This window comes from Cyrtonyx montezumae, unplaced genomic scaffold, assembly GCF_038088225.1.
Source record: "Cyrtonyx montezumae isolate F1298 unplaced genomic scaffold, pur_monq_1.0 scaffold_1, whole genome shotgun sequence".
In the NCBI taxonomy this organism is placed as follows: Eukaryota; Metazoa; Chordata; class Aves; order Galliformes; family Odontophoridae; genus Cyrtonyx; species Cyrtonyx montezumae.
The window spans coordinates 13,346,999-13,360,771 of NW_027071825.1; the positions used below are offsets into that span (position 1 = coordinate 13,346,999).

Here is a 13,773-nt window from a genome sequence, read left to right on the forward strand (position 1 = left end):
TGTGCACTTGGTTAGTACTATTTGCTGTGCTACAGACTGACTTCCCCACTCACTTCTGACTGTACCTTAACTCCATGCCACAAGTGGTTAAGGAAAGATGGGGGAGGTGCCTAGGAAGTTGATAACATGCTGTTGGTCAGCCTCTGGAGAGTTCCCACTGCTGCCTCTGTTTGGGAATTTCTCCATCCATAGTTTACAAATGATTTAACAAGAAGCATGTGAACACAATGGGGTATGCTCCACTTTATTGTGGTGAAAAAAAGTATGACTCAGTGGGTAAATATGTTGTGGAATTTGCTACAAAAAATATATTTGTGTTAACTGAATACCACAGTAAATATTCATGCAATTAAAAATTAAGATGGTCATTGTTCCAAGGAAAACCACCCCAAGGGCAAATTGCACATGCCAGCCTTTCAGGAAAAAACAGCTTCCCTTACTCATGAGCATAATCCAGGAATAACTGTCCTTCAACTCATTCTATTACCCTTTCCTTTTGAATTTTGGTAGTATGTGGCCTCCAAAATAGGAGAAAACAACAGAAAAGAGGGACTAATAATAAAAAGAGTAAACAAAGAATAATACTTCAAGAAGCCCACCATTTGTTTTATTATTTTATAGTTTTAACTTTACTGAAAGCATCTGAGTTTTTCATTTTTATGATCCAAGTGTTCCCTAGGATCTGGCTGTCAGAGAAAACTCCTCTGTTCTCACCAAAGTGAAAGACAGGATTAGCAGCAAAACATGACCTGAACTTGCAGGAATTGTCCTGTGATTTCTTTTTATGCCATCCAAGTTTTTCAGGCAGACACTGCCTTCGAATGCTCCTGTCAGAGGAGGCTTTTCCCAGAGTTGCTACCTTGCATCTGAAACTGACAATGCCCAGCAGCAGCAACATGATACGGCTGAGACAGTGAGTGCATTCTACTGCCCACTGTCCCAGCTTCTCTACCACAGAAGATATCAAGTTCATGAGTCCCCTGAACTTTCTTCAGCCCCCACTGACACCTTGCATCACTGAAAGTGAAAAGAAACAGGGGTGAAAGACTAAGGGAAAAAAAAGGCGTAGATTGAGGAAGAGAAATAGAAAAGACAGGAGAAGGGAACAGTGCAAAGACAACAGAGGTGCTGATGAAGTGTTGATAATTAGTTGGTCTGAATAAAAATTTCACTCAGGTAAGTTAGATCACTAAGCATTATAATTTCCTTCTGCCAGCCCACGGGACTAACACACTTCAGAGTTATATGCCCCTCAATGAAAGCATACATCCACCTTAAATACCATCTGCAAGGACAGATAATAAAAACACACAAAGCAAAAAATTTGTAAACAAGGGTTAGTAGCACAGTGGTACAGTAGATTGTCAATAAAAACAATAAACGTGTGGATACAGATTCATCTACCTTGTGTGTAACATTATTGCCAGTTACAAGGGAGGGACTCTGTAAACTCATAATTCTGAAGTTTTGTTAATAAGCACAGAGCAACAGGTGAGTGCCCCATCTACTTTCTCCAGTTCTGTGTTGGCTATTGGGATCAGCATGTGGTCCTTCAGTTTTTCAAAAACCTGTTTAGGAAAGGAAATGGCACAGAAATCATTACGTTTTCATCTCCTTAGTTTCCCTTTTCCCTAAGTATTTAGAGTAGGCATGGATTAATCAGTGGGTGCTACACTTCTTAGTATAATTCAGGCTAACATTTACAGTATATGTGACCATCTAAATACAGCTCTCAGAGGGTCACAAACGTAAATATTGCAGAAAGGAAACTGTTACTGCTTTGTTGGGCAGAAGCACCAGGGGCAAAGGAGTCAAACAAAATCAGTGGAGAAACACACAGAGCCCAGACCTCCCACCTTTTGATAGCTTTTGCCATCTGCTTCTGCCATTTTCCATAGCAGGATGTAACTCTAACTCTTTCTGGAAAGCAGTGAATTTCAGTTCCCATCCACTTCCTGGTGAGGCTCGGATGCTGGCAGCCTCCCAGCCACGCCCAGCGTACCCCTCACCTTTGCACTCTCTGGGTACTCCTCAGGAGCTCTGTGTAGCAGGACGTGCCCTTTGCTGGGAATGTTTAAGTAGATGCAGTTTGCAGCGGCGTCGTCCGGCACCGTCAGCTTGTCATAGCGATGGTCGCTCATCTGTTGCATGGTCTGCAGGGAGACACAAAGCACAGCCATTGACCAAACACTGTAGTGGGCCCAAATAAATGCAAGAATAGAGCCTTCAAAAAAGCACTAGGTATGACTGCCAAGTCAGCCAAGAGCCATTTTGCTATGCAGTAAGTAAGGAGATCTCCTTTTATCTCTGGCTTCAAGGAAGAATCTACTAACCCTACCCAAGAACAGCAGTAGAAAACCTGTCAAACGGTTCCTGCAAGTGGCAGGATTAAGCAGGGTGCCCGATGGACAGCCAGTGGGGTCTTTTCCTTAAGTAATGCACACAGAGTATGCAAACCTCCTGCTCACAATGACAGAACCTAGAGGTGCTCAGCCACCTTTGAAAAAAGCAGTCATCATTCAGTACTCATCAAATGAGTGTGAATTAGCACAAACAGGACAAGAATGGTTCCCAGCTTGGATACCAGCCCAATCTTAATTCTTTTCAATGACCTCCGTTTTGCTTTCCAAGCAGTTACTCTTTCACCAAGCACCTGTGCTGGAGAATGAGATGACATGTCCAAGTTAATCCTCGTTCCCAAGGGGACAACACAATAACCTTGTCAGAACAGCAGAGCTGGTGGATTTCCGAAGGTTGGTTTATAAATATAGGGCTCATACACAAATTTGAGACAGAAACTTTCAGCACATGAGAAGCCTGAGATCCCAAGTTTTGGATTAGGCTCAACTTTTTAGTAAAGATGGAAAAAGTCTGAAGAGAAGAAGCCAGACTCCCCACTGTACCATTCCAGCTTTACACCAGCTTCTCTGACAGAAACCTAGGACAAAGCAGAAGGGAACAAAGCCCAGAGCTTTGGCTCTGCCCAGAGCCTGAGCAAACTCAAGTGTTTCAGTTTCTCTCCTAGCTCTCCTAAGTTCCCATACACATTGCAAAGACACAAACAGAAATAAAAGCCTTTTTTTCAGCTTAAAAGTACTCACATTGACATTGTGTTAAAAATAAACTACTAGTCTGTAAACAAAATTCTTCAAGGGAATTTACCCTTCTCAGTGAATCCCCACAGATTTATACCACATAGCAGACTTTGATCCATGGCATAGTTAAATTTATCTTCAAATCATCATTAGAGTCATTTGTATTACTACTCATTCATAAGAAATACACTATGGAACTTAATTATAACAGCTACATCTAAAACATATTGTGAAGTACAAGACAGCGCAAACATGCATACTGCTACAGTAATTCCTTTCTAGGTCTGGATGCATTTTTCATGTCACAGTCTGAGTCATCCACATCCCATGGAAAACATGAAACTGGTAATGAAGAATGCCAGGCATTCTTGAGGAAGCGTTATCATTTCTTGTTCTTTCTTAAATTATGAAACTCTCCTCAGTTCCCAAGGTCGCATCCACCTCCATAATAGGTTAAAGAGCTTTGCTGAGGAACAATCCTTGCATCTTTACTTCACCGGATGTGTTTTCAATACTGTACTCAGCGTGACTGACTTTCCTGTTTATGCGTTTGCTTCCGTTACATTGCCATGATGCATTTGTTCAAGCTCTCCTCCATGCTGCAGGCATCCAGCAGCAGGTGACATGCTGGCAGAGTTGCTGCTGCTCTCTCTGGTAACAGCCTGCAGACTCATCCTCTGCCCACAGCCTCCTTCTTCTTCCTGACATAATGTTTAAGTCTGGATTAAAGAATTGTTATTACTAAACCTGCACTGAATTATATGCAGCAGTAGAAGAAAAGCCACAGCTTGGATTTCACTCAGCTCCCAGAAAGTTGTGCTTTCTCCGGTCCTTGTTGGTAAAACAAACTCCTGTACTACAGGGTTTCTGCAGAAACAACTCACTCATCAGAACTGTACTGACTCACTGTGTAACATATTCATAAGAAATTACAAATGCATTCTCAAATGGAAGGGTATGGACACATCTCCCATTCATTTCCTTCCATAAAATGCTTCAGTTAGGAATACTCACAGCAAATAGAAATGAAGACTAAATGCAAGGCCCTAGCTGTGCTGCAGGAAACACAAACCAGCCTCAGGAAGCAGAGCAGATGATGGCAAGAGCATGTAAGAAAGATTGCTTTCAAGACTAAAAAGCTCAAAAATGGTGGCTGAATTAATTTAGAAACAAGCAAAGAGAAAAAACGAGTGAGAAAATGAGACAGAGAATTGTGAGCTTAAGTTCACAGCTGCAGCAGCAGGGATGGGACCTGTTTGCTACAGTATTGCTGTAAGAAAGCAGAACTGGCATTCTGACAACACAAAATTGCTCTCTCTTCCTCACCTTTTAAGATGAGAAGAAAATCCCATTTGCAAGCTTTCATCTCTGTTTTAACTGCATCTGTGTGTTGAATAAAATTTCAAAAACCAATTTGTTGAGAGTGCACACAGGCAATAAACCCCAGACCTGTGCCACAAAGAGTCCATGAACAAAGCAGAAATGTGCTGAAATGATGCAACCAGGCTCAGTGCTCTAGCGTATTTCTACAGCACAAAGTCACTCAGCACATACACTTGGCCAGACAGGACTCCAGGGCAGAGAAAGAGATAAAAGCAAAGTTCTTATTTTATTTTTTATCAGCTACTCCCACAAAATATGCATTTTTGGGAAATGAGCAGTTCACAAAGCCTGTAGCCCTTGCACAGTGCATCTGTGGAAGGCTGGCTTTCTGCCCACACGCACTGTATGACCAGCTATGTTAACAGTCAGGCATTTCCCGCATGCCTAGTTTTCTGGGAATTTTCTTCAGCCCGGAGAGGGTAATTTTCACTGCACATTCTCTCAGCCCTTAGTCATGCTTTCCTTATGTTGAAGTCATTCGCATAGCCTAAAATGCCTTTCCTATACGTTTTTTTTACAGTGTGTCCTCAGACAACTGAGGTAATGGATAAGCTAAATAATCCTAAATATGAAGCAGCATTATGCATGAAGGAAAAATGTGTATGTGTTCAGGGCCTATTATCTCAGCAGAGCTGAGATGACCACATGCACTTTTAAGGCAGGCCAGGCCCTGTCACATGCTCTGCCCCTTCGCTGCCATCCAGGGCCTGCTTGGGTGTAGGAAGCAGCAATCCCTCACATCTGCACCCCACAAGCAAAGCCCAACAAACAGCAACTGCTCTTCTTTCCAATCCAACAGCAAACCCTGTGCCATAATTCCTGGTTTTATAGGCATCTCACATCCCTTTGTAGCTGTCTCTTTTCCAGGTGACAGACACAGCTTATTTATCTCTTTATCCAAGCTGTTATGGGTACTTGTTCACCTATTGCCCTTCTCTCAGCCTTTCCAGTTCTGCTCTTTCTTTGAATGAAGGGACTGCGCACGCAAAGGGCATGTGGCAGCCAACACACAAACACACCACAGCTATACTTAGTGGCATAATGATGTTCTCCACGTGTCTCTCAGCTCAGCTGACAATCCCAATGAGCCCAGCATCTTATTTCTGTGGTAAGCATCAGTCAGGGGACATTATTTCATATGTGAAGTTCACTTTGTCATTCCCCCAGCCTGTGCTGCACATCACTTCACATTTATCTACACTGACTTTCATTCGCTGCTTTATTGCCCTTTCTCTCCTTCAGTTCCTCAAGTTTGCCTCTTCACATTTGAAGAAATCATCAACACTGGAAAAGAAAAGCGGCACTTGAAGGCTGAAGAGGGGCGTGGGACCGGAGAGCAGCATGGCCTCACCGGCAGTGACAAATACATACTTAAAGGGATTGCCTTGCCTTGTTAAGAAAAACACCAATAACCTAATACAGCAGGTGCTATTCTATAAATACACTTTTGAGTCTGGAACTTCCAAAAGACTCAATTCTCCAGCCTGTTTGCAAACTGAGCAACACTGACACTCAATTACACAGAAGAAATTCATTACAACATCCAACCTTAATTAAAATAACCCACAAGGAGTTGCCTTATAAAGCAGCAGGCCATGCAGTACCCCGTGAAGACCTGTGTCCTCTGGGACACCCTACACCCTTCACTTGCGAAGTAATGGAAAGTCAGAAGGAGGTGAAAGTATGCAATGTCTCATAGGACCTGACCCAGAGTGAGCAATTATGAGCTAAAGGAAAGTGTTCGGAATCTTATACATTGACTAATTTTCCTATCTATAAGGCTGAGAACAGCAAATGACGTATCTTTTTTTATATATATATTAAGAAGCAGGTTGTCAGTTGTTCTCTGGATTTCGCTCCCTTCTTTGCTGCAGCATTACATCGATGACTGCACTCATCTGCACTTTCTGCTAATTCCCTACCTGAAGTCATCCTCTTTGGATTATTAATATTAGCAATCATTTCCACAGCAACCCTTTGTGATATCGTAAATAGAGGATGATGACTTCATGAAGGGAATAAGCAGAGGTACACATGATGAATTCTTAAGAAATAAGAGACAATGTGCTTGTGCTAACTTCTGCGTTACTAGAAAAGAAAGCCCCTGTACAGACAATAGCAAAAGCAGCATTGGACGATCCTTTCTGTCCCATCCAGGGGTATATTGTAAGCACGTGGGATATATGATGCTTTCCCCTCGCTGCCCATTCCATAGGTGCTTCTGTGGCTGAGCCAGGAAGTCACAGCTCACATGCAAGCACCACATCCCTGCTGCAGTGCAGGCTAACAGCTTAAAGCTGGCACACTGCAGGGACTGGGGTTAGCCAAGACACAGTGAAAACAAAAGACATTTAATCACGGGAAGGGGACTACTGTGCCAACACTGTAACAACTTCCTGCACCTAAGTCTTTAAAAGCCCAGCTCTGGATACAGACCAAGGCACTAGATACCCAAAAGAGACTTCCTTCTCCTTTATACTTACAATGCAGTTTTGGTAGGCCTCCGTCAAAACAGAGGGGACAGGATGGCCTGGCCACAGACAAGTTCCTAAATTGAAAGTAGTGCCCATCAGCACCATCCAAGTCCTCAATCACCAGGGAAAGCAGAGGGGACCTGTGCTCTGTGCCAGCCAACAGGACTATCTGAGGAACACAAACACAGCCTTTCCAGTTCACAGCAGATGCTGGGTAACCGCTCCCAATGCAATCCTATAAGTCACCTTTGCTGCTGAACTCTCCCCTGATTGACTGGCTCTCACCTTCCTGCCATCCAGGCCAGAACCTGGGTTGTGCCCCACTGTGGGCAGCAGGGCACCAAGCCATGCCAGCAGCACTGTGCCCACTGCCCAGCCCCTCCAGCACCACAAGACTGGAACCCAGAGGTGACACTTCTGGAAAGCTCTTGGCCCCATTGAGTATACGGAACCCTCCCCCAGGCTTTATCTGCCCAACAGCCATGGCAAGCACTCAGCTACAGAATTACAGATGGGGTTAACTGCAAGAAGGAATTAAATGCACTCTGTGCATAGCAGAGGGAAGCTAAAGTTTCAGATGTGGAAGCAAGGCAGGCCACGGTACTTTCTGTAGTTAATTTGCTTCTCTCTTTTACCAAGTTTCCTCGAGTGCTGCTTTTTAGCTGCAGCCCAAATAAATATTCCATACTTGCCAGAGCCTGAAGAGCATTTCATGGTTCGAACGTCACTTGTGATTTACTGCCTGCTCCTAGCATGTGCTCTATAATCCTAAACTCTGCGCACACATTTTATAGTTCACTGGCAGTGCTCTCTGTTACACACACAGCACTAAGCTCACGATAAACTGCACTCGGCAATACCTGAGCACCAGATGTTATTTATTCTTTCATTTTTAAGGAATTGTATGGATACATGAGTTGCAACGGCAAGAACAATCAAGAAAAACTGCTGCCTTTTGAACAAAAAAAATGTATTTTAAATATGTTATTTGGCACAACAGCTCACTTGTTGGCCACCAGAACAAACTGCAGGACAAAACCAACATAACTATCACAGGTGCTCAAAAGCAGCTCAATTGCCTTTCGTGCTCAATAGCATTTCCAGCTATCACTCAATCTACCAGCCAAAGGCCAGGCAGCAGCTGTTAATTCTCAGTATCAGCACCTTATAGAGATCCTATTGCAGTCTTATTTCCACAAGGCTGCAAGACACTGATTGCTCACTGTAATATTTTTTCATCAGAGGCAGCTGAAGAAATACAAAAATCACTTAGGTCAAAAAGCCAGAATCCAACCATTGGACAAAGCTGCGATGCATAGCAGTACCACTGCTAGCATTTCTGAGGGAAACCTATTACTTGCATGTTTTCAAACAATTCCTCTGTGAACTCCAGCTTGCAGTGTGAGCAAATGTGATCCCGTGCAGACATGAACATGCTGCTCAGTCTCTGATGCACAGAAATACACTGAAAACTGGTATAATTGATATATTCTTTAAATATCAGACTATTAGATTATTTTGTTAATGAGCACATCCTCTTCAGTGCTTTCCACTGTACCTTGATTAATGGTGGTATCTACTTGACAGCTAGTTATCAGCATCATTTCATCAGTTTATCCAAAAAATATTTTTGGCCACAACAGCTACATTTATACACTGCAACACAATTAGCCGAGCTGTGCAAAGAGCCTTAATCAGAATGATGAGTTCTCAGATTAGTGCTGGCTCAGGTTCAAATTGCAGCTCTGAGCAACCAGTACTGTACTTGAATTTTGCTCATGTTTATAAACACTCTATACAAGAGTAGGGTTGTCTGGATATCTGCAAACTCCATCAGGCTGCTACTCACAAGGCATTTTGAGCCTGAGCCTGAATATCTGGGATAGTGCATATTTCACAGGGAAAGATGCAGGGCACTTTCCACCCCAGACTAAATCAATCTCACAGCATCAGGAACATCAGACCCTTTCAACCAAAGCCATTTGTCATAAATTCCTCAGGGCAAAGCAGAGGCTGGAAACGTACTCCCAGAGCTTCATGCAGTGTTTTCTAATGAGACAGTAACTTCCACAGCACATTCAAGTGAACAAACAGACTTGCAGCCACTCTGAGCTACACAGAAAATCACAGGACTGTCCTTTTGTTTTCTCCTGTTTGAGAGGAGGCTCCCTACACTCACGATCATTGCTCATCAGAGCAATCAGGCTGCCATACTATTCCCTCATTGCTGCCAGGCTGCAAATCTAAGGCAGACAGGATCGCACTTTCGTCTCCTCCATAATTCAAGCAGCATTCAGCAGGGGAGATCCTGAGTAGATTTGAAACATTGGTTTTATCTCAGCAGGGCGCTAAGGCATTTTAAATCTTCAACTGTCACAAGAGAGAGAAGGAAAAACAAACAACAAATCTCTGCTGAGCTCCAATGGAGTAAATGATGCTGTTGGGAAATGTAAAGACCTAGGATTATGCCCACGAAGAGAATGTATACAAACCAGTAAGTAAATACGTAAGAAAAAATCTCTGCATGGCAATAAAACAAGAAGGTTTTCAGGCTGCCATCTTGCAGACAATTATGGATGTATTAAAGAAATAAGTATCACTAGCTTGCAGAAGCCAAGGAGGTATACGTACCACACGTGCAGGATGGGTTCCAAAGCTCTTAAGGATGAAGTGATGCTCATATGAGAACTACATGTAATTTCCACAGTAAATGTTCTGTGTGGCACAGATTCAGAATGGTAGCTTTGGGCACCAATGGCAGTGCTGTTCTTTAAAATAAGTTATGCGTTATAATTAGAGCAAGAGACATAAGTCAGGTTGCATAAGGTTCCTTTCAACTGTGAGGATTATGGAGGGCTTTCTCACATGAGCTAAGCAGATCTACTTCAAACCCCCCCCCCCAAGTACAGCTGATTTTGTCCATACATTAGTGATGACACTGCATCACTGAGGCTTCTGCAAAACTGAAGAATAACGCATGTATTCATGTTCTTATTTAGTGGTGAAGTAATCAGTGTAATCACAAGCTGAAAATGAGGGACTTGCTGTCATCTCCAATAAATAAATTTTGGTTAAACCCATGAACCCATGACAGTAGTAGCACAGCGCTGACCTCCTGTACAGTGTGTTACTGGTTAGCAAGTCTTCCAGCAAAGAGACTCAGACTCACAACCCCACTTTGAATTCTTCAGAGACTCGAGTGAAGGGCAGGGCTTGGGCGGTCAGCTCTCCTCACTTTTTGCTGGAGCCATGCTGCTATGACAGCCTGACGAGATCCAACAGGAAAAAGCAAACTGAAAGGACCTTGACTCTGCAGCCACCTGGTGGAGGGATGGGGAGATCTGGCCTCCAACCCCTGTGGCCGCAGCCAGTGAAAAATGCCCACGTGGGCGGTCTGTACAACAGGGATCATGCCCCCCTTCCTCCTTCCTGCCAAACCTTTTACATCTTTTCTGGCAATTTCAAAAGCCACACGTTCTCACAGCAACATCTGACATAAACACGGAAACAAGGAGTTGTTTGCATTGTGAGGGACCATGGGCTCTAGCTTCCACCAGAGCAGGTGGCTCCAGCATCTACTACTGCTCTGGTGATACCTTCTTCCTCCCTCCTATCAACAAACTGTCACTTTCATTCATCAGAAATGTAAATAACACCCACATACTCCATTTTATAAACATGTACATAGCTTGAGATATTAATATCACTGTTCTCACCTGACATAAACATTCTCTCTGGCTTGTACATATAAGGTATACACTGATTTCCTCTTTCACTGATCTACATGTATTTAGAATTCCTGCATTCTTGAGCAGAAATTAAAAACTAAGCAACCAAAGTTTGTCGTTTAAAGAAATTTTTTGTATGTTCTTTACCTTGAGGGCTTTCTGTGCAGCTTCACTTGACCCTATAGCAATCAGGTTTGGTCCAGCCATGCTGCAAAAACTCTTCAGATGCAAAGAATCATGAACAGGGACTGTGGAGACAGCATAATCCTGTATGGGAGCAGAAAATGGGTGCTATAAATATTTTTAAGCTGTACTATTTCCTTTATTACATTGAGACATTCCATAATTAATTGCACTCCAAATTAATGATAGCAATGTATCCCAAAGCACAGTGTCAACTGCTTATGTATGTTATACCCCTCTGGATCAGCCTTCCTTGTCTTGTGTACTGGAATAAAAACTAGAACACGTTTCAAATAATACTATTATTGCAGCTGTAAAGAAATACGTTACAACATGCAATTAAACTGTATGTTCATAAAAACTCTCTAGGGACCAGCATTAAGAGTAGTGAGCTGACAGATGAGAACATTAAGAACATGTCCGTATTCTTTCAGCCTCCCACTACCAAATTACTTTTATGCAATGATTCTGCATTTCAGATCCAACTTCAGCATACTATATTAGAGGATGATCAAACTTTTTCATTTTGTTATTAATTTCTACTTTTTTCTTTTTTTTTTTTAAAGAAACAGTAAGAAAAGCATTCACAGGTATGACAAGTGTCTTGGCCAGTATAGTTTTTCACTCGGCTCAGCAGAGGATGGCTTACACTTCCTGTAGCACAACCTACAAACCTTAAATGTGTCAGCCAGAATTTCTGCCCCACGTTGATTTGTCCGTTTGGAAAGGCCTACAAAAAATTCTCTGCCTAGAATGAAAAAACGAAAATGAAACAATTACAGATTTTTTTTTATTTTTTTAGCAGCTCCAGTCAAACAAACTGATTTCAAAACCAGACCAACTTCAGAGATAATCTGAAGCAACCATTAATGGATATAATTTCCTATCTTTCTCTTCTTAAGCTGAACAATAAAGTTCAGTTCAGAAGTATGCAACTTGCAATCCCAAACTGATAACGTCAAGCAGTAATCTTCTTCTTCCACACAACACACTCTGCCGGAAACATAAATAGCTTCCCCTCCTAAAGCCCCACAGTGCTCATGGAGTCAGGCAGGAGAACAGCTGGGCTGGATTAGCACAGCGCTGACCGACCGCTTCCCCGCCCTCTGAGGTCTCCTCTGGCCTCCAGGCAGCTCTGCAGGCACTCTTAGGCTCCAAGGGTGGAGGATCTGCACCACATTAAGAAGGCCTTCCTCCTCAGCCTGCCACTCCTGGGACCCTCCCTGTCCCCCCGTGACCTAAGACAAGCGGCCAGGCTGCTGTGATGCTGATCAGAATGAACAGGCTCATTCGGTGCAGGTGGGAGCAAGCTGATGTGAGAAAATGCCTAATGGGTTTAATGACACAAAAAACACTGTCAGTATCTTCAGCCTTGAAGTCAACCATGCATAAGAGTTGTCTAGCACATGACATCTGGCAGGCAACTCCGACGCTTTCTCCATAAATGAAAAGGCATTTTCTGTATTTGATTCACTGAACCAGTAACAACTGCCTGCATCAAGCTTCACAATTCCTGAAAATGAGTCTGTGTGAGCATAGCTGCTTGTACTAAGAAATATGAAACAACTGCAGGCGGCTTACTACTGAAAGCATGTTTCTTATTGGCAATTTACAAGCTAAAACAAAATTTGTATGCACAGTACCATTCTTTGTACTGTGTGTACTGAAGCTTCATTTATTCAAGCATTAGACAGGACATTGAGGGTTGCACTGAAAACTAATCCTCTCCTACCTACGTGACATTTACAAACAACTGATTTAACAAGCCACATGAACAACACTTTATTATGCAGACAACAGATAACATGCTGTCTTCTAGGCAGACAGAATATTTAAACAGCAAATTTACTACACTGTACCTGTAAATAAGACGTCTCCACCATCCAAGGTTGCATTTTCATCCACCATCTCTACCATGTTGAGGTTAAGACTTTCTAGTACTCTCTTCATGGCTTCAACCTGTTCAAGAAAATGTTGTTTAGAGCACACTTGCTTGAATAATTGGAAAACTTAAAATAACCTACATGAAAAATGTATATTTTATAAAAAGCAAAGTTCTTTAACAAACCAATAGCCAGCATGACACCACAGCCCCTTGTCCTTCACCCACCACAGCTCCCAGAACTCCTGAATGCGGTACCAAGCAGCCAGGGTCAGGCCATCACCTTTGCACAGGAACCGCATCCAGGGGGGAGAGAGGATGGGTCCAAAACTTTTGTTAACTCCAGTTCTCCCACATAGCAACCCTCTTTCTTGCAAATGTCTGTCCCTTGGATCTGAGCAGGAAAGAGTGCTGCCAGAGGAGTGATGTTCTCTCCTTCTGTCATACTCAGGCACAAGGCACAGCTCTGTCAGACACAGAAGCAAAAGCTCTACCCAAGGTCTCCTTTCAGTCAGTGGAAGAAACTGAGGCCAGTAAATATTCATTTTCTTTATAGTTTTCCAGCTCTACCAAGTGCCAGCTCCCTCTTCATCTTGGAGCTACCACACCAGAGAACTGCAAGACATTTCATTTCTGTGTGCTCTTTGTGTGTATGTCACTTCCGCGTGTTGTCTGTGCAGCTGTTCGCTGCTTTGCAAGCTGCTGTCAGGAGGTAATGGATATACCAGGGGCTTCATCTCATCTCAGATTTAATTTTTTCTCTGGAGCTGCTTCTTTACCCCATTTGCACTTCCCAGTTGCTCTATAGGCAAAGCCCAGGACAGCTCGAGGTTGAGCAGGATGAAGGCAGGACCAAGAGTTACGCTGGAGGCAGAACCACATACGTTCTCTGATGCCACCAAGATTTCTTTTGCTGATAACAGAAGACCATAGGAGAAAGCTCCCAGCAGCTGCCAAGCCAGAGGCTGCCCCAGCCCCTGCCCACTGCCTGCATGTGGCCTACAACAGCCTCCCCAGCACCTGGAGGA

The 13,773-nt window shown here is 43.2% G+C and overlaps 1 protein-coding gene across 1 annotated transcript in view; it reads right to left on the reverse strand.

Moving 5' to 3' along the window:
* Positions 1-1,200: 1,200 nt before the first annotated feature.
* Positions 1,201-13,773, reverse strand: part of DDAH1 (dimethylarginine dimethylaminohydrolase 1) — a 45,176-nt gene continuing 32,603 nt past the window's right edge. Inside the window, exons 2-6 of the mRNA XM_065741126.1 lie at positions 12,723-12,822; positions 11,538-11,611; positions 10,828-10,947; positions 2,010-2,153; positions 1,201-1,568 (exon numbers count right to left, since the gene is read on the reverse strand). Of these exons, the coding sequence (XP_065597198.1) occupies positions 1,452-1,568; positions 2,010-2,153; positions 10,828-10,947; positions 11,538-11,611; positions 12,723-12,822 (555 nt within the window). The 3' untranslated portion in view covers positions 1,201-1,451. The remainder of the gene's footprint in view (positions 1,569-2,009; positions 2,154-10,827; positions 10,948-11,537; positions 11,612-12,722; positions 12,823-13,773) is intronic.